General features: G+C 39.2%; 1 protein-coding gene across 10 annotated transcripts in view; it reads right to left on the bottom strand.

The window, feature by feature from the left end:
* FREM1 (FRAS1 related extracellular matrix 1) overlaps positions 1-21,799 on the bottom strand; it is a 156,291-nt gene that overhangs the window by 67,780 nt on the left and 66,712 nt on the right. For 8 of the 10 annotated variants that reach the window (XM_073228485.1, XM_073228492.1, XM_073228491.1 and 5 more), the window contains exons 11-18: positions 19,192-19,388; positions 18,437-18,527; positions 16,965-17,132; positions 12,285-12,493; positions 11,451-11,544; positions 8,363-8,615; positions 4,053-4,247; positions 2,840-3,025 (exon numbers count right to left, since the gene is read on the bottom strand). In XM_073228485.1, coding sequence (XP_073084586.1) covers positions 2,840-3,025; positions 4,053-4,247; positions 8,363-8,615; positions 11,451-11,544; positions 12,285-12,493; positions 16,965-17,132; positions 18,437-18,527; positions 19,192-19,388 — 1,393 coding nt within the window. Of the gene's footprint in view, positions 1-2,839; positions 3,026-4,052; positions 4,248-8,362; positions 8,616-11,450; positions 11,545-12,284; positions 12,494-16,964; positions 17,133-17,198; positions 17,300-18,436; positions 18,528-19,191; positions 19,389-21,799 lie in introns of those variants that run through there. The other 2 variants (XM_073228487.1, XM_073228495.1) reach the window with 2 other exon arrangements.

Here is a 21,799-nt window from a genome sequence, read left to right as displayed (position 1 = left end):
TCAAAAGAGCAAAATTTTGTAGGCTATGCATTTGTAGGAGAAACTGTATACCTTTAATGCAGTAAATCTTTTTCCCTCAGCTTTCCTGAAACATAATTGACATGTAAGATGGTTTAAGTTTAAAGTATACAATGGGATGATTTGGCATAAGCATGTATTGCTAAATATTAACCACAATCAGGTTACTTAATAAATCATTCACCTCACAGAATTACAATTTTGCTGTGTTCTCATGGTGAGAACATTAAAGCTCTACTCTGAAAGCAACTCTGAAATATAAAATACAGTCTTGTTAACTATAGTCACCATGCTGTACCTTAGATGCTAAGAAGTTATTCATTTTGTAACTGAAATTCTGTACCCTTCAACCAACATCTCCCCTACCCCTCAGCACCTACCAAACCACTATTCTATTCCCCTTGTGTCTATGAGTTCAAGCTTTAGGTTCCACATATAAACAAGACCATAACAGCATTTGTCCTTTTCACTTAGCATACTGCCCTACAGGTCCAGCCAGATTGTGACAAATAATACTTTCCTTCTTTCTCATGGCTGAATAATATTCTATTGTGTATATATACAACATTCTTTTCATCTATTCATCCATCAATGGACACCTAGGTTGTTTCTATATATTCACATATGCTTCCCATATGTGAATAACGCTGTAGTGAACAGGGGAGCACAGATACTTCTTTGATATCCTATTTAGGATTGTTAGATTTTGAAGTATTGATTAAATCCCCTTACTCATTATTGGTCTGTTCAGATTTTCTATTTATTTATGATTAAGACTTAGTAGGTTTTATGGTTCTAGGAATTTATCCATTTCTTCTAGGTTGTCCAATTCACTGGCATATAATTTTTCATGGTAGTCTCCTATAATCCTTTGTATATTTGTGGTATCAGTAACACCTCTTCTTTCATTTCAAATTTTATTTAATTGAATCCTCTCTTTTTCTCTTGCTGAGGTTAGCTAAAGGTTTGCCAACTTTACCATTTAAAAAATCAGTTTTACTGTTCTTTTCTATTATTTCTCTATTCTCTATGTCTTTATTTCTGCTCTGATCTTTCTTATCTCCTTCCTTCTGCTAACTTTGGGTTAATCTGTTCTTGCTTTTCTAGTTCCTTGAAGCATAAAGTTAGATTGTTTACTTGAGATCATTGGTTTTTGCGGGGGTTTTTTGTAGGCATTTATTACTACAAAATTCCCTCTTAACACTGCTTTTGCTGCATACCACATGCTTTGATATGGTATGTTTCTATTTTCCTTTGTTTCAAGATTTTTTAATGTCTTTTTTCCAGTTTTATTGAGAAATAATTGACACAGATTACTGTGTAAGTTTAAGGCATACAGCATGCTGGTTTGATTTATATATATTATGAAATGATTATCCCAATAGTTTCAGCTAACATCTAATCTTCTCATACAGATACAATAAAATTAAGGAAAAAAGAAAAAAATTTCCTTGTGATCAGAACTCTAAGGATTCTTTTTTGATTTCATCTTTGACCCATTGGTTGTTCATGAGTGTATTGTTTAATACCACATATTTGTGAATTTTCTAGTTTTCCTCGTATTGTTAATTTTAATTTCATACCATTGTGGTCAGAAAAGATACTTGGTATGATATCAATATTTTAAATGTGCTAAGACCCATCATAGGATCTATCCTGGAGAATGTTTCATGTGTCCTTGTTAATACACATTCTGCTTTTGATGGACAAAATGTACTGTTTATTTCTGTTGGGTTCATTTTGTCTAATGTATAGTTCAAGTCCCAAGTTTCCTTATTGATTTTCTATCCAGATGATCTATCCATTGTTGAAAATGGGGTACTGAAGTAGACATTACTCCCCTCAGAGCTATTAGCATTTGCTCAGCATATTTAGGTGCTCCAATGTTGTATGTGTGTAAGTTTACAATTGTTATATATTCTTAATGAATGGTTCCTTTATCATATATAATGACCTTCTTTGTCTCTTGTTATAGTTTTGACAGAAAGTCTATTTTGTCTTTTATAAGTAGAGCTACCCTGCTCTCTTTTGGTTTCCATGGACAGAGAATACCTTCTTCTATCCCTTCATTTTGAGCCTATGTGTGTCCTTGAAGGTGAAGTGAGCCTCTTGTAGGCAGCATATAGTTGGATCTTTTGTTTTTTCAGTCCATTCAGTCATTCTATTAATACCATTTATCTTTAATCCAGCTTCCCTCATATTTAAAATAGGTATGCCCCAAAAGATGCTTAAAGAATTATCTACTTCTAAATTGTTGTCCTTGGACAATTTTGGTTTTGGTGTCTGTTTTTGTTTTGTTGTTTTGTTTTTGTCTGAAATACAAGAGCTATTTAAGTATCTGAGACACATTTGGGTCTTGAAACTAAGTTCACCAACTTCAACATTCCAGGCTTTCTCTCTGTTATACTCATGGTATGTATTTCCTAATTTTGGGGGGAAGTATATATTAAATATATTAAAAGTGCTAAAATATTGTGATAATGAGACTGGTGAGCTCCCACCAGATTTATTGTATCACAGTATTCTGTTGCTATGAGAGCCTTTTAAAAACATTGTTTCTTCAATATTTGTTCTTTTATGTTTCATAAGTGAAATTTCATTATTTTGAAATAAACTTGCACAGGGAGACCTTAAAAATAAAAAATTATAGTAAAAAGCAATAATATTCAGAAGTCTCAGCTATAACAATAACAAATCCATCAATGTATATAGTACTTTGAACATTTTTGATGTCCTTACCCAGTTATTAAGCATGATCTGGCCAATCAGATCCATAAACATAGGCAAGTTATCATGAAACCATGTCTACGTTTATGCTTACCTATGCTTATTCCCATATTGCTCTTTTCAAAACCTGCAGAAGGGAGTGTGTTTTCAAGGTAGCCAAACTGGGGAGAAGAAACCAAAATAAATTCCAAGTCATCAGACGCAGTGTCAGGATCAGTGGCTGATAAATGGTTAATGGTAAGGGCTGCTGAGAAACCCTCATCTACAACGAACATGGTACCTGCATACAAATAATAACACAATTATCAGTTAGCATGAAATCCTCTCATCAGAATAGTGAGGACAAAAGAGAGATTGAAATTCTAATTCAGAGAAGCTTCCCATATGCAAATATACTTCCATGGGAGGCGTTCATTTCCTTTGGCATAATTCTCCTAACAGTGAAAATATTCAGGGGTAATGGGTGGAATTTAATTTGACTTATGGAATTATATTTTTTTCTTGTACAAGCAAGCCAGACAATAATGGAAAGACAGCAGAAATACTAAATGCTCCGGTACAGGCCTTTAGTCATTCTCAAGGAACTCTGATTTCCCTTGTGTCTCTGAGAAACGACAAATGGAAATAAGAATTGCCAAACTGTTTTAATGATAAGCCACTAAATGTAGTTTATGTACTCTTCAAGATCAGTTGTTACCTCTGTTCGTCAGAGCGCTAATTGCCAGCAAGCTATTATGAATTGCTCATAACAAACATTTTTTTCGTGCCTGGTGCTTAATTATTCTGCAGGGACAATGCTTCCTTTCCAGAACATTGCTTGGGAAATAGTTTGCAAATTACAAAAGCATTCATACATATGCTTGCATTTTTTCTGACAGACAGAACATATACATAATGCCTATAAAAAGATGACTTTCTAAAAAGCAAATAAGGTTAAATGTATATAAATGGTCTCTCTGGTTTTCTCATTCTGTTCTACTAGAAATTATTATGGATAAAATAAATTACTCTTTCTCCAGCAGTAATATGATATTTTCCCATGTGAAATAAAACCAGAATATTTGAGTATTCCAATGTTGTTCTCAACCCCCCCCCACACAGTTGCATTCTGTCTGATAAAGAATAATCTTAAATTTTTAAAAAGTAAATTCTTTTGCCCTTGTCTTTTATATATCTGGGGTCTCCCATAAATTTGTGCTGAGGCAATTACTGGAGGCAGTTCTGTATGTTGGTTTTCTATTTTAACTATAAGTAAAGTGCATTATTTTACTGATCACAGATGTGACAGTAGACAAGATAATATTCACCTATCACGATTGAAGGTAATTGGTTGTCTACTGGATGTACTGTGATGTTGAGATCATATACTGGAAAGGACTCATGAAGAGGAACAGATGGATGAGGTCCACTGTAGCAACAGCCATTCACAGGAGGGCCAACTTCTCCATCCGAAACCACCAATGTAATGGTGTCAAAACAAGGCACCAGGCCAATCTCACCACCTGGAAGACACAACTATACCTGAAACCTGACTTTTTAAAAACACAGAATCCCAAGATGAAAGATGGCAAGAAAAAGAACTTATGTGACTAAAATGTAAAATTCAATTTTTTTCACTATGAAATCAGATAGTCATGAAAATAATACAAAAATGCGTGCCCATCTCTTGCCTCTGGTGAAATCCTTGCCAGCATCTATCACCACATGAAAGGGGCAAACAGGACTAACAAGGATCTGACAGTGCACAATGAACAAGAGACAAAAAGCTTGACTAGTGATGGCTTCATTCTTCCCTCCTAGGTCTCCAGTGTTAGGACCAACCTCAGGGAGAGCAGAAGGGACCCCCATTCTTTTGGTAATTGTCTTTTCATTTGCACTAACCACCTTAAATCAGCAACCATCAACCACACAGCACTTTTGAGTAACAGAAGCTGGAAAGGTGAAATACAAATTTAATCCACATTTTTGTCATTTGTTTCAATATTTTCCTCACTATAAATAGCCAAGATATTAACAAAATAGCAACAGCATGGGGAGAATAGTGCCATTTATTTTTATTTTCATTTTACTCTTCAGGGCTACCTCTCTAGGACTCAAAATGGCCCCAAGATAGGCAGTAAGAGGAAGAAAGAAGAAAATGTCAAGACTGGACAGCTTATTGGTGAGCAGGACAATCCGCTCCCGGGTGACTAACTACCAGCACTGAGGGAGGAATACTAGCCACCTGGGGGAAAGTTCTGCAGATGGGCTGTTAGTAATTCTCATGCATCACTTTGAAAGTACCAGGAGGGAAGCAATTATGTTTAAGGTTCTGATGAGACTAGGGCACAAAAGACCTGATGAAACTAGGGCACAAAAGACCAGGGATGGCATCTCTTTTCACAGGACGCATTGGTCACATCTACAGATTTGTGCTTGTCATTATTCCACCTGTTTCAAAACTAAAGGAAAACCTAGAGATGATATTGTTGAGCAACCCAGTGATGAAAAGATGAAAAAAACTGGGCTTTTGAAGAAAAGTAGAGTTTAAGTTGAGAGACTTCAAATTAAACAATCAGCCTTCAACTTTAGGAAAAATAAAAATAAGATGCCTCTCATCTATTCACATGTATAAAAAAACAAATTGGCATAAAGCTTATTTATTCATCATTCACGAACTATGTGTGTAATGCCTACTATGTGACAATTAGTGTTCTAGGTGGCCCAGCAGAGAAAAGGGCAGACATTTTGAAAACATCGAAAGACAGTTCAAATGAATGTCAAATGTCAAAAGGCCTACTATGTGTCAGGAGCTGACAGAGTCTAATGGTACAGAAAGAAAAGCAATTTGGTTAGAATACCACAGACGTGTGTATGTATTAAGTGGAATATATGAAATTGCCACTATTAAGCTGTCTTTACCTGTTAAATGGAAAATGTTTTCTGTCTGAATATTTACAAGGTGTGAGGGTTAAGGACAATGAGAATATTGGTTGACAGTGACATGGCGGCAGGGCACACGTGCCAGATCAAGGCAGAGAAGTCTTTCCAGAGGGCTTTGCTGGCTCTGTGCTGAACATTAAAAGATGAGTAGTTTACCAGACAAATAAGGTAAAGAATTAGGAGGTAGGAGAGAGGACCTGCAGGGAGAAGGAATCAGGAGAGAAATGGAAAAATCATCCCAGGATGAGAAGACATATTGAAAAAAAAGCAAATACTGTAGATTCAGCAACTATAATTTCAATATAATGGACACAGGATACATTTACAAAAAGAGCTGGGAAAGCAGGCTGAGCATTAAGCTGTGAGAAAGGCTACAATATGGGCAGAAGAATCCTTTACTTTGAAATGGAATACAGCCCAAGGACACGATTTATACTTAAAACTGTTAACCATAGTGTTATTTAAAGAAACATTTTGAATGACTTCATGTTTAATGTTGGGAGAATAGCAATTAAGTAACACACTTTTTTATCATAAAATATTATAAATTATTGAAACCTATGTTTACAATAACTTCAAAGCACTTAAAACTATTTTAATAAACATTTTAGGTGATAATCTAAATGAAAAAAGGGATCTAAAAAACTGTACATACAACATGATTGCAACTACATTAAAAGTTGTGATTAGAAAAGATAAGACAAAATACCAGAAAACTGAGACACTAACAGTGATTATCTTTCTGAGTGGTAAATAAGGTGATATTTTTCAAAACCTTTTTATATTTTTCCACACTTTCCAAGTTTTCTGCCATAAATATATATTATTTTCACAATCACAGAAAGCCAAAAAACAATGGCAACAAAATTATGCTCAGGTGACCTTTATAATCAACATATGGGACAAGATCGGGGCCACTGAAATATTAGATCTTATAGTACTGTGGTTCTCACTACTCATCCTAGCATAGTGCTCAGTAACCACCAACTGAGTGATTGAATGAACATTACAAGAAAATGTAAACTTCAAATAACAAAACATCTCTGGAATACAGTGTTTCTGTTACTTTAGTAACATAACAAAAAGCCATCTGTCTGAAGTAATTTGCCCCAGTGCACCACTAGGTCATATGAAAAAAAAAATTCATTAACACTCTCTCACACGGCCATCCCACTAGAAGAGATTTATCAGCAAGAATACCTGTTGTTTAGCACCTGGAACAAGACACTAGAAGAGAAGACATATTCATCTCACCCGTAATTTTTCTAGGCTGCGTGAGGCTGCCACATATGTTAAAATTATGTAAAACACAACAATCACTAGTCCAAGGCCCCTTTCCTGCCAGTCTATTTGAGGTCTACTGGGGGAATTACAAAGCAGCACCTAGTCGTGAACCCTGGAGAGACAGCAACACTTGGACTATGCTCTGCAGGCCAGGGAAAGACCCAATGAAGCTTTTCCTAAGATTAAACACAGAGAAGACTAGGAAATACCATTAAGAAAAGAAGATGTCTGGACAGTGATTAAAATGTGCCATACTAGTTGGCCATGAGATAGCTGGAATCCTAATAAATCAATGTTTTCCAAAGTTCATGCAAAATATTATTTTGAAATGTTTTCTCCCATTTCCAAATGAATCCTTAGCTATTTCAATTCCCCCCTCCACAAATTGTCAGCCCTGCTCACTGTTAGTATTCCCTGGATTCAGATATGTCCTATTTCCTGCACTGCTCATCTGGCTTTCCATACCCAGCCATGCTTCTCAGGGGCTGACAGCTTAGGGAGGGGCATTCATGAGTCAACAGGACATGGTAACTGAGCGTGAGCAAAGGCAGTCAGAGGGAACACGCCCAGCCCCTCAGCAGATGTGTGAGGTGTGACGATGGGCTGGCACACACAGGTGCCACACTGCCCTCCATGCTCTGACTGGGCTTGTCTATTCGTTTGAATCAAAAGTCCTTCACAGCAGGGTCTGGATTACACTCCTTTGCAGCCCAGGTGCCTAGCCTGAGCCTGGCAGATATCAGAGGCTGAATTAATATTTTCTTTATTTGAATATTTTATGTGGAGAACAAATGCCACTTGGTTAACAATAACAATGTGATGCCAGAAATGTAAGCACAATGCTAAAAAAGTAAGCATTTACTGTTTCTCAAATCTGTGTCCACCCCTGTTGTGCACTATAGGCAAGTCACACAAATTATAAGATGTCCTTGCTTTTCAGGAACTCAAAAGGCAGAGCATTTACTTCTTAGGAGCTGGCTAGTGATCAGTAAACTCTTAAAATTAATAGGATAACTATCTTAGGGAGCTTAATTCAGGCACTTCTGTTATGATTTATGAATCCAGAAGCTGTGATAGTCAAACATTAAGCCTTCTTCAAACTGACAGAAAGAATATAAGGACACGGCGGGGGGGGGAACTGAAAGTCTATACGGAAGCATCAGGAGCAGAGCAGCCTTAACAGGTGCTCCTTCTCCATTCTTTGAATTCATTATATTACTAAAATCAGAAACACTTCTAAATATGGTGATTGTACTTGAAAAATGAGATACAGGCCACGGATGTTGCTCTTCTTTTTCAGCAACAGCACTAAGCCTGTTAGGTTATCAGGGTCCACAGCGAGGAGTGGGGTCAAGGCTCTGTCCCGGCACCTGCATCCCTCGCTCAGATCAGTCACAGTGCCGTCACCTACCTGTGTGTTTGTATGTCACAGCCCCTGAGAGCACATCTCCCTGAGAGAACTGAGGCACTGTGATGCCAGCTCTCTTTACTGCGCCGTGCCGAGGTCCTCGCGCAATCACAAACAGCAGTGTCGCGTCCTCACTGTCCCCATCAGTAGCAAAAAGATATTCAGAGGTGACAACCACCTCTCCGCCCTCTGAGCAGTGCATCATGGGGATGAGGCCAGCCTTCAGGACTGGTGGCTCATCATTTACAGGGAATACCTAAGTACAGAAAACAAAACAAAACAAAACACATTTTCAAGAAAAAGAAAGCAATGACAAATTATCCAGCTGGGAACCCATACCTCATAGCTGGAATGACGCATTTTCAGTCTTCCAGACACAGGAAAAACAGCCATGGAATTTGGCCAAGCAGTCTATATCTTTTAACTTTCCCCATATGAACCATCTTGTAGGAAATGCCCCACATGAGAGACATTTTAGGTAGGAATGGGAGAGTATGGTTATGGTTGGGGACGCAAAGCTCTCATTTGTTTCTAAACGGACAAAATATAAATGTAATATAAAGCATTCTTCACCAAAGCTCCTATTCGCCTTCGTTAAATTCACACATACTCTGGAGGAAATTCAGGCCTTGTGGTCTGATGCATTTACATTTTCCACATCAAAGTTATTTATATTTTCAATTACATGGTGATTATAAAGCTTTCCTCTACCCTCAACTTCCTGCCACCCAGGAAGTTTCTCTGGACTTAAAATAAGCGGCAGCTGCATTTTAAACACTTTGAGTCAAATCCGAAATTCCATAACATCAATGCCAGGTTGCAACTTGACAAACGTTTTTCTCCCACTGTTATGATAATAAAGCTCCAAGGAAAACTGGGGATGGGGTGGGTGGGTGGGTGGGACGCAACATCGGATCACACTAGATCTTTGAATTTAAAAAGATGACATAGAAATTTGAAACAGCACAACCTGTAAATTGGAATGAAGGATATTTCTTCTCTCAGTTCACTATTGCTACTGGGTGTGCATTCCAAGTTTATCCATCAAGTCTCAACTCCCCATTTCCTTCCCCCTCACTTCCGCCAATGAGATCTTTCTAAATGTGGCTTCTATCATGTCACTGCCCTGTGGGAACCTTCAGAGTCTCCCCAGCATTTCTCCTAGGTATCTCTGGCCTCATCTCATATGATGAGGTGCCTCCTGCTCCATTTTCACTCCAAGGCACTGCGTTCCTCACATCCCAGGTCTTGGCCCCATCTCTGCACCTGCTCTCTGCCCCTTGTTCAGTATGCTCTGCCCCCACTCTTTGTTTGGCGACCTCCTCCTTCAGGTTACAAGTAGATTCCTTGGGGAAAACTTCCTTTGAAAACTCAGGCTCAGCTCACTCAGGTACTTCTTTTGTTTGTTTATTTATTCTCTTTTTGCACCCCACTTATCTGTAGAACCTATTCACATTTTAACTTATTATTTGTGGTAATCTGTTTAATGCCTGCCTTCATCCCTTGCCTGCAAGCTCTAAAAGAACAGGGATGTTATTTATCTTGTTTATCACCAGACCCTAAGCATCTAGCATAGGACCTGAAAGATAGACAACACTTATTAAATATTTATGGAATAAATGAATGAATGAATGTAACTATATATATATGACCTGGCTACTTAAACACACTAACAGCTCTACAACAAATATACATGAAATTATGTTGACATTTTCCTTTAATGGGTAGAGGGCTGAGGTGATGGACACCCAGGCTTATTTATTCAATCAAAGGTTAAAAAGAAAGTATGTCATATTCTTCTATTTTCCATTGACTTATTAGGAAACAATATCTTTGTTCTAGTCCTCCGAGTGAATTCATTAAAGACCCTCTTTATTATTTTTTCTTGACTCTATCTGATAAAGACCCCCAATACATTCATGATGACCGTCTTGTAGCAGTTCACAAAATAGTTTCAGCTTTCAAATGGATAATACAGACCAAAGGCAACAGAACTAAAAAAACAACCTGGATAAAAAATGTATTCCTCCTGGATTAAAAAAAAAATCACATACAATTGCCTACACTTCTAATTGGCTTTTTCAAAGACCATGCCCTTCTGTCTAAAAAGTAACAATGAACAGATTGTTTTTCCCAATGCACCACTTATTGTCATTAATATGAAGATGGTCATGGATAGAAGATAGGATTGAAATTTGCTTTTGAGGGAAAATAAAAGTAACTCAGAAAAGCTTTCTCTATATGTAAAAGTCTGCCAATAAAGGAAATTTTCCTTTTGGAAGCTGAAACAACATATTGTTCTTCATCTAGACCTCAAGGCCATCATGAGGATTAGGTGGGAAAAATGGAAAAATGGGGATCTGCACTGCGGCTGGCGCAGATAAGTACTCAGGAACGTGAGCAAGCATGGCACTTGTAATCACCTGGTATTTACAGTTGTGGCACTGGCTCATCAAGGAGCATGAGAAGTCTTGCTCCAGACCTTCCTTTGTCACTAACCATAATATCTGCAAATCTGGTGACTTATGCTTATACACTTAGGTGGTCACTCAACAGAGAATCTCGGGGATCACCACCAGGCCTTGGGGAATGTACTCAACTTTTATGTGCAGATTTTTTCATCTGTCAAAGAGGAAAGATAACCGTCTCAAAGAGACTCTAGGCCAGGGTGTACAGTACAGGAATTCATAAAGGGGCACCACCCACATACAGACATGGCCTCTTCCTCACAACAGGGAAAGCCCGTTGATGGTAGCCTAACCTGCCCAGCTGCTAAATAAACATTTCCAAGTGTTACAGCACAAAAATATTAGAAATAATTTATACATGGAACCAACTGCTGTTTAAATTAAGTATTTGGGTTTGAGGTCAGAGTAGTTTTGTCTTCAAACAGACTGGAAAGAGAAAACAGTATGTCCATTTTACCACCATAGCACTGCTCTCCATTGCCTGTCCCGAGACACTCAAAGATATAAGCAGGCACCTGCATGCTTTGGAGTCCATGTGCTTCAAATTCTATCAGAGATTCTAAGAAGCGTCCAACCCCAATGTGTCATTTCTATAAGAACCAGGGAGGAAATGCTCTACCCACCTCAACATGTAGAGTAAATGCTGCTGAATTTGTGCCATCTGTGACCTCCAAGAGCATGTCATCCTGAAGTACCTCGGATCCATCATGTTGATACCTATGAGGATGATATTTGTTACTAACTTCTCAAGGCCACTATGAGAGTACACTGAGATACTTGACACAAGGGCTCTTCCATGGCTTTGGCCATGTGTTCAGTAAATAAATATAAAAAAAAAACACAAAATAGTTACGCAATCAAATATTTAATTATTCAAGTATTCCTGAATATACAATGATTCTACCCTGGAAAACTATATTATATACATCATAATTTGTCCCCAAATCAAAAAGCAGCCCTTTAAGTTGACACTGTGCCAATGGGAACCAGTTCGTGTAACTCCACCTACTTATGGAAAACATGAGTTGGGGCCATGGAGACACAGAGCCTGAGCAGTAGACAGGCAAATGTGGGACACTCTGTGGATTCTGATGCTTCTCCCTTCTCCCCAACTTTCAAGGCCAATCCTTCTGTTTGCACTCTGGATCTCTTCAGCTCTTCTCTAAAACTTTGATCCATGGTTTCTTTATTGCCCCTCTTAATATTCATGGTAATTAACTTTTATCATTCAAATACCCATAACATTATTCCCACCTGTCCAACAAGCCCAAAGAAAAGAAAAAGTCTGGAGGTTAACTGAAAGTTTGTCATTTCTAATTTTCAACGGACCCTTGAAAGTATTAAGTGGCATGCTGGTACCCCTAAAAGAATGAAGCTCCTTTCTTCTACTCTGTCTCACAATTGATCCAGATGGAAATCAAAGCATGTAAAGAAAAAAAGCCAGGAAATGTTCTAACCTAACTTTTAAGGCATGGAGCTCTCCCCAGGAAAATGTGCACCCTGCATTTAGAGGAAATCCATTCAGCTCCACCCGTCCATGCTGAGGCAGTCTCTGCACGGAGAGGTTGATATTGTCTAGTTCAGTATCAACATCAGAAACCAGAATATGCTTTGTGCTGATGATGCATTGGCCTCCCTCAGCCACTCTCAGGGGGTTGGTAAGTACCTAGAAAGAAGGAAGGAAACATTCAGAGCCTTGTTCCATGTGGTATCCCTAAAGACAGAACTCATTGAACTAACAGAAAACTCCAAATACCATCTTTACACATTAATTACTTTTTTAAGAATATGGTAAAGGTGATCAGTTCATAGTTGAACATCTTGGCTGAAAAATGATTTTTAGTAAATGTTTCCATTTTAAGCATTGGTGCATACAAAGTAGCAAGGCAGATCTATAAATCTGAACGTATCTGCATTTCATTTATCTACAACCCTGCAGAGAAGCAGTGACAAATTGGTTCCTGTCAGTGGTGTTAAACTGAGAAAATAAAAATAATGACATGAATGTTGTTGCTTGGCACATATATATCTTAGTCTTGACACATCTTAACCTATGAAATAAAATATATGTCAGAATAGAGAGCCCAGATATAAACCCACACGTATATCACCAATTAATATACGATAAAGGAGCCACGGATATACAATGCGGAAATGACAGCCTCTTCAACAGCTGGTGTTGGCAAAACTGGACAGCTACATGTAAGAGAATGAAACTGGATTACTGTCTAAGTCCATACACAAAAATAAACTCAAAATGGATCAAAGACCTGGATGTCAGTCATGAAACCATAAAACTCACAGGAGAAAACATAGGCAAAAATCTCTTGAATATAAACATGAGCAATTTTTTCCTAAATACATCTTCTCAGGCAAAGGAAACAAAAGCAATAATGAACAAATGGGACTACATCAAACTAAAAAGCATCTGTACAGCAAAAGGACACCAACAGCAGAACAAAAAGGCACCCTACAGTATGGGGGAATATATTCATAAATGACATATCCGATAAGGGGTTCACATCCAAAATATATAAAGAGTTCACATGCCTCAACACCCAAAAAGCAAATAACCCAATTAAAAAATGGGTGGAGGATATAAACAGACAGTTCTCCAAAGAAGAGATTCAGATGGCCAACAGGCACATGAAAAGATGCTCTACCTCACTAATAATTAGGGAAATGCAAATTAAAACCACAATGAGATATCATCTCACACCAGTTAGGATGGCCAGCATCAAAAAGACAAGGAACAACAAATGCTGGTGAGGATGCAGAGAAAGGGGAACCCTCCTATACTGCTGGTGGGAATGTAAATTAGTTCAACCATTGTGGAAAGCAATACGGAGATTCTTCAAAAAACTCAAAATAGAAATACCATATGACCCAGGAATTCCACTCCTAGGACTTTACCCAAAGAATGCAGGAGCCCAATTTCAAAAAGACATATGCACCTCTATGTTTATTGCAGCACTATTTACAATAGCCAAGAAATGGAAGCAACCTAAGTGTCCATCCATAGAGGAATGGACAAAGAAGATGTATTACACATACACAATGGATTATTCAGCCATAAGAAGAAAACAAATCCTGCCATTTGCAACAACATGGATGGAGCTAGAGGGTATTATGCTCAGTGAAATAAGCCAGGTGGAGAAAGACAAGTACCAAATGATTTCACTCATTTGTGGAGCATAACAACAAAACAAAACTGAAGGAACAAAACAGCAACAAACTCCAAGAAGAGATAGTGGTTACCAAAGGGAAGGGTCGGGCTGGGGGGAGAGAGAAGGGGATTGAAGGGCATTTTGATTGGCACACATGGTGTGCGAGGGTCACGGGGAAGACAGTATAGCATGGAGAAGATAAGTAGGGATTCTGTGACATCTTACTATGCTGATGGACAGTGATTGCATGGGGGAGACATGATAATATGGGCAAATGTTGAAATCACAATGTTGCTCATGTGAAAACTTTATAAGATTATACATCAATGATACCTTAATTTTAAAAAATTCAAGAAAAAGAAATAAAACCTATATCAAATACCCCTAGAGAAAAAAAAATTCATCTTTTTTTCATCATAAAAATTCTTTTGAGATTTGGGAAATTAATCAGAGTTTCTAAGAGTAAGCTGTAGAGTATTTTAGAGATAGAAGTAGAGCTGAGAAATCAAAGATTGGAAATTGAACATTCCATAGGAAATATATTTATTCAAACATTAGGCTTAAAATATTAAAGCCATAAAGATAATTTTCTATAATAGAAAAACCCACTGCTCAACTGACTAATAACTTTCATGGAAGTAATAACCAGTTAGAAGGGCTCGGGGCATTTTATCACCATGGGAGCAGCAATAAGTGTTCCACAGTGAGGTCTAGAAAACAGCCACATATAATCTTGGAGATTTATAAGGCACATAAGCCTCATAAATACCCTAAGACCCTGCCGCAGGCAAATCTGTCAACTTTTTTAACCTATAATTTCCCTGGATTTATATTACCACATAGAAGCCAAAGCAAGCAGAACAGTTGGGGTACAAAGTCATGGGCTGTGAAGTCCAATCACAGAGAGTCTAGGGTGAGTGTCCTGCCAGTGTGAGAACAAGGTGTCTCCCAGCAAGCGGCTACTCTCCTCAGAGCAGCTGCGGCTCCAGAAAGGAGAACAGCCCTGCGGAAAGAGCTGGTGACCGGGTTGCGGGAGGCCACAAGGAATGGAAAGTGAGCAAGGGGGAGTCCCAGCCTCCACTCTGAGCCCTGCTCTGTCCCCCTGCCCACCAGGGAGCCCTGCCCCAAGACCACCCCCTGGACCCTGGAAAGGATGGGACCAACCACCCCGAGACAGCGGCCTCTGTTCTTTAATAATCTACTTACACCAGCAAAGGAAAACGTAAAACAAGAGCCTTTTCTCCTTACACTCGCTCTCCCACAATTCTTACCAAGGTCTCACTCTCATTTTCCCAAGCCTACATTTTCACTGTTTGCAGGAGAATGAAATAAAGGACACTCTTACTTTAAAAGGAGTATTATTATTTAAAAGGCATTTTTATTTAAACAGGACCTCTGAAATAAGGTCTGTTTGTCAACCTCATTTTTTCTGGAGTTACAACAGTCAATATCCTAAGATGCTAATGTTTCCAGGAATCTACCTTGTTATTTAGTTGATTTTAAAACATGTACGCATTTAAGAACAACTTCCAAAAAATGAAAGCTCAAGGCTAATTTGCCCCCACTCATTAAACATTCAATATTCAGTCCCTACTGGAACCCAGTATTTAGATTTCTGGGACTCCAGTTTTGCATGGTGTCAAGATTCCCGGGTGGTCACCCTGGCTCAGCCATCTGTGGGTATTCACAGCAGGGAACCACTCCTGAGACTGGTTTCACTGAAGCTACTCATCTAATTTTATTTCAAATATTCTCACTTCTCAAAGTTATTATTTTGTTTGTCGCCTACACTGCAGAAAAAAGGCCACTACGCCACTTCAGCCCCGCATCCTTATAACTGTTCCGTCTCCCTTCAAATGCTCTTCTGTGTGAGCTCTTCAGCTCATCTTCTACCAAAAACTACAAGCTCAGAGGCCTGAGGGGGCAGGCCCATGGGGTAAATGAGTGTGCCAAGCTGGCGCAGGACCTTGGGGACTGGAGAGGATGCCCTGAGCAACTGGGAAAGGTGGACTCAGTGTTGCTAGTGTTCCCAAATTTTCAAAACAAGCCAGAAATCCAGACTCAGTGTGAAACCTCCTGATGTTTAAATGTTGGCAACTCATTATTTAAAAATATTTAGAGCCATCAGAACAGTTATGTGGGTTGGATAAGACCTCAGGCCCCCCAACATGGAGGAGGCATAGATGTGGTGAGGAGTGAGCAGGAAGGGAATACCAGGGCTTTGCTCACTACAATGCAGGGAGGTACTTGGGAAGGTGACCTCTTTCTTCAGGAACAGACATGTGCAGTTCTAGTCCCCTCTGGTTCCTAATGAATGGCTAATCCCACTTTGTGCTCTTGAGGAAAAAATGAGCCCAGAAATAGCCACACTAAGTCTAGCACTGAGATGGGGTGCGGCAAGTATGAAACAAACTCTCAGTATGAATCTCAGCCTTGCAAATAAGAAGCACAAAGTGGCATCGCATTTGTACTTCAGTTCTAATGGGAGACCCAAGTGCCTTAGAGCCTACATAAACACCGGGGAATGGGATGGGGCAGGATGGAAGGGCCCATTTTAATTCATTTGGAAAATTAAAGAGCTTATTTAGAGTACAGAGCAGCATAGCTGACCTGTGGTGAAAGCAAGTAAGTCCCTCTGGTTGCTAAGAGACCCATGACTTAATCCCCTTCCCTGATCAACACGTGAAACTCAGCATAAAGGAAAGGAAAGGAAAGGAGATTTTGATAAAGCTTTGAAACTAATGCCAAAGTCAGCATCTGGGAAATCTCACCTTTTACACTGAAAGTTCCATGGGAGGTGAAGGACTCCCCTCCCCATGCTTTTTTTGTCCTACACTATAGCTGGAAAAGAAAATATTTCTTAAAAATACCCTAAAGAAAAGATAGTATTGCCAATAAGCCTTAAAGTCTGCCCTTTCTTTCCTTAGCCCTTCTCTCCTTGCCATCCTTCACATCCAGTACTGTACATACCTCAGGAACTTGATTGTCCACTGGAAAGATTGTGATGTTAAAGCAGATCCCGTGCAAAGTGCCACCATGCTGGTTTCTGACGGAAAATGTAAACTGTACATGTCGCTTATGGGGGCCTATATCCTGCATGGGTGGCATGTAGGCCACTTTCATATAGTTCACAGCATCCTGCAAAGCAAACCAAGATGGACACATAGGTGCCAATTTGCAAGGATCAAGGACTTCCAGAGACCTAGGTCTAAGGCAGCTGTCCTGTTCATCAAGATCCAGCACTGTAAATGCCACCATCATCTATTTGAAGATTCCAAAAAGCTCTGCTTCACAAATCACACTTTCTAAAAACAGGAGGGAAAAGACCAAAGAAATTAAGTAAATACATAAAGTGCTTGAAGCCAGTCAATTGTATAAAAGATGGGAAACTTGGATTTCAACCCAGCTCCACCAGGAAGCAGCCATGCCGTATTGGTCAAGTGACTTACACTTGCTAGGCCCCTGCTGCCTTATCTGTAAAATGAGCAAAATAATAAAATAGTGATACTTAGCACATAGGGTTGACATGTACATTTACAGCCTCTAACTACAGTGAGATTCAGGATGATTAGCCCTAACTTGGCAGCTGCTGCTTTTCACCATTATTGTGACCCCATGGGGTCCTCAGAGGAGAGTCCCCAGGACTAGAAGGAGGGTTGATGAAGGATTTTGGAGGGTATCATAGGTTGAATTGTGACCTCCCCCTCAAAAAAAGTATGTTACAGTCCTAGCCGCTAATACCTCAGACTGTGATCTTATCTGGGAAGAGGGTGGTTGCAGATATAATTAAAGTGAGGTCACACCAGGGGGGAAGGTGGGTCCTTAAACAAATATAATTTGTGTCTTTATGAAAAGGGAGACACGTACAGGGAGAAGATCACCATGGGGTGACAGAGGCAGAGACCAGAGTGGTGATTTACCAGCTGAGGAATGTCAAATATTGCCAGCAGGCCTCTGGAAGCTAGGAAGAAAGAAGCAAGGAAGGATTTCCTGCAGGGCTTCAGAGGAGAGTGGCCCTACTGACATCTTGATTTCAGACATGTAGCCTCTAGAACTGAGACAATAGATTTCTATTGTTTTAAGCCACCCAGTTTGTGGACAAGACAGCAGCCCTAGAAACTAACACAGTAGAATAGGGGGTGGACTGAATATGGTGGAATCAAAACAAATATACCAGGTCCCCAAATCAGCCCTGCTGCTGGCACAACAATGCAAAAGGCTGTGTTGAATTATAATAACAAGAGTTTGAAATCATATCCGGCTTCATCAAAGCATTTTCCAAGATATGTCAATGCTTATTGGAAATGTGTAAGTGTTTGATGCTCACAAGAGATGTCAAAGGCCCACATTCTCCAGGGTAACACCACAAGTGCCACACCTTCTCAGAAGACACTCCCATCAGGTGTGCCAACACTTCAGTATAGCGTATACGCAGGTCATACCTGTGTGAATGACCGCAATCCCGGGGCTGCAGGATTTTTGGTTAGCTTTGGTATGCTGTCCACCATGAATAATTTCCCAGCATCCAAGTGTCTAAAGAGAAACAGGAGAATACATCAGCCTAATTTTCCAGGTAAGAAAAATTAAGTCAAAAAGCCCACAGCCAAATCTTCTAAAGCTGAAAGAACTGATTGAAGGAAGAAATCCAGTGTTCATCTTTATATTCTCTCTTTATGCTGGGGAGCTGTAGCCTTAAGTCCAATATCATGAAGACCATTCTCATCATGACTGCAAGAAGTACAGACAGAATCTTCTGCTTGGGTATCTGAACAGTACTCATTCTCATCCTAAAAACTTCTCCTCTTTATCATGTACATGGCATGTGCCTCGGGTATTTTCATGCCACTTTTCTTAATTGGGATCATAGAATAGAACCATTTTGTGGCCTGCAATATCTGAAAGAAGATTCAGTAAATGTTACTAAAAAGGAAAGAAAGTATTTGCTTTAGAATGGGAATTAAAGACTGTTCTAAGCCTACCTAAGCTGAAGACACTACAAGCTGCAGGTCACATACCAATTAATACAGCTTTTGAAGGGCGGTAGGAGGTAAGTTTAAGATCAAATGCTGAATTGAATATAAGTTCATGTCTGACCAATGAGCAATTGAGCCACAGCACTATATACTGACACTTACGACTCAGTCCTAGAATGCAACCCTCAATGAGTAGCCCAGGTGATGACTTTTCATAGTGATACCTATGACTGGAGGAAAAAAACGGAGGCACCGTTATTGTGTAGAGCAGCTCCCTGTCATATGATTCCATATCCATAAAATGTAGATGTTTCTTAGTTATGTGAGCCACCTCAGTTTCCTTGACAACCAAGTGGCGAGAAACTCCAGGAGCCTCTTTTGGAAGCTGGTCATCCACTGAAGTGATGTGGATTGTCACCACCTGGAAAGGAATTATCTGTACCATTAATTTGAAACACCAACAAGACATGAAAGAAAACACCCCACAATTGAGTCACAGTTAAGATGATTTTCAAAAAAGGCCGTTTACAATGTACTTTCATTGAAATGATTCAGGAGCTATTAAGAATGTGAATCAGAAATGCAATATTCTTGCCCATTTTATATTTTAAGAATCTAATTAGCCCTATTATAGTTAATGTAGTCACAAATGTTAGAATGGGCATATAATACACAAAATATGTTCCTGATTTGATTTTATTTCTACTTTTTTCCTTCCACCAACAACCTGCACCTTCCCTACTGCCTCTGCTCAGTCACAGATTCTAGAAACCTTGATGTAACTTTTGGTTCCTCCTTCCCCATGCACACAGGACACATCTCCAAGCCCCCAAGCTTCAGCTTTAGGCTATTCACACTCCTGAAAAATCTAAACCACTACCCAAGGAGGGGTAGAACTATTCATACTCCTTAGCACACCATCCAAGACTCTCCACAGTTGAGACACAGTCCAGTTTTCAACTTCACCTTTACGATCTTCCAACATTGGTCTAGCCCTCTTGCTGCATTCAGTGGGCCGGGCCTTAGTCCTCAAGCCCACCTCTATGCTGCGGTCATGATGTTTCTTCAGTCCGGACAATCTGGTGCTCCTGTTTCTTCTTCTGTTTCCTCTGGCAAACTGAGTCCTTCTTACCCTCAAAGGGTCTTCTTAAAACTTTCCTGAATTTCTCAGTTGGAATTAACTGTTTCTGAATTTTGCTTAATCCTCAGTAAACATTAGTATTTCATTGCCTTGTATTATTAAGTAATAGCTCACAAACCAGTCTCTGCTAGACTGGAAGCTCCACAGGTGAAAATCATAGTGTAATTGAAACTACATGGAAATTGGCAGTGAACAGTTAAGGTCCTGAGTATAGCACTTAGTAGCTATTGATCTTCAACAAGTCACTCAATTGTTTGAGTATCAATTTTCTTATTTGTAAATTAAGCATAATACCAACAACATCACAGAGTTGTCAGGAGGATCAAATAGCACAATGTAGATAAAATGTCTGGAACATAATAAGTGCTCAAAAATTATGTTCATCTCTGCAACTGTATGTCTGGCATAGTATTTTGCAGGTAGAAGATACTTCTTCAGTGCTGACTCACTGAATGAGTTAATATGCCTTGCTTGTGATTTTAAGAATTCTCAAAACCACACGCGCAGGTTTGGATCATGCAGGAGGGCAACAAGGCTTTGCCAAGCAGCTATTATCATCACGTTAATTTTTTTTTTTTTGCAGTAATCCATGATGAGTTGTGGGAAAGCAATTACTAACTATCTCTTAAAATGGTACAATAATAGTGTTCACAGTACCCAATTTGAAAATGAAGAGAACTTTTTAAATTGACATACAAAGCAAAAACTAAACACGCTTATGCTTTTGCTGTGATATAGAAAACAGTGGAACATCAACTGGGCCATCTGTGTGCTCTGCTCCCTGGGGCCAGCCATGTACCCCCTCAGCACTCAGTTTTTCTTTGTACTAGGACAGTGAATGCCTGGTAGTAGGTGCTCAATAAACCAATTCTGTCTCCACCCTTCATTACTTTTACAAAAGCTACAGCATATTTACTACTTCATTAGGAAGGATTTCAATATTTAAAAACTAAAGCCATTTATCAGAATAAAGGAATACAATCACAGTCATTTCTGCAGTCTCCTGAAGCTGTGTCACAATTTTTTTTCCCAGTTATAGTTTTCTGCTAATCTACAAAGTTCGGAAATTCTCTGTGGGACCTCCCAACCATAGTGCGGATCAGTGAGCCCCCACTTAATTGAAAAACTGGATTTAATAAGGAAACAATAGTCATTGTGCCTTCAAAGACACCATTTTCCATGCTAATTTATTCTCCAATGTGTTCTTTGTGTAACAAGAATGTACAAGAGTGCCTTTTTATACCCCTGGAGTAATTCGTGGTGGGCACATTTTTCTACATGTTTTATGATCATCTAAGCTGATGTGTCTTTACATATTTATTCATGTTTAAGTAATTATTGTATGTGTATCTGTGGGTGAGAAAAATCCTACTTTAATGAACTCTACAGAGAAATAAAGTGTTCTCATTGTACTGAAATTTGGTTAACAAAGACCCTAGATACCCATTCCCAGACCAATCTGGGCTCTTGCTTGTCAGCTTCCCCTATATCCCTCCAGGTTTACTTAGGGCCACAAGCACCCACAGACTTGCAGGGAATCAGAATATAGAGTAATAAATCAGTATACAGAATGACAAAGCCTGCCCTTGACCCTCAGAATTAGGCTAACAATGCGATACTCTGCCAACTGGTTATCTGACTTTCTTATAGGCCTGGATTCTTAATTATTTCTCTGCCCTGAGCTTTGATTC

Source organism: Manis javanica, chromosome 2 (assembly GCF_040802235.1).
Source record: "Manis javanica isolate MJ-LG chromosome 2, MJ_LKY, whole genome shotgun sequence".
Taxonomy (NCBI): Eukaryota; Metazoa; Chordata; class Mammalia; order Pholidota; family Manidae; genus Manis; species Manis javanica.
Note: the sequence above shows the minus strand (reverse complement) of the source record. Positions and strands in the feature narration are given on the sequence as shown.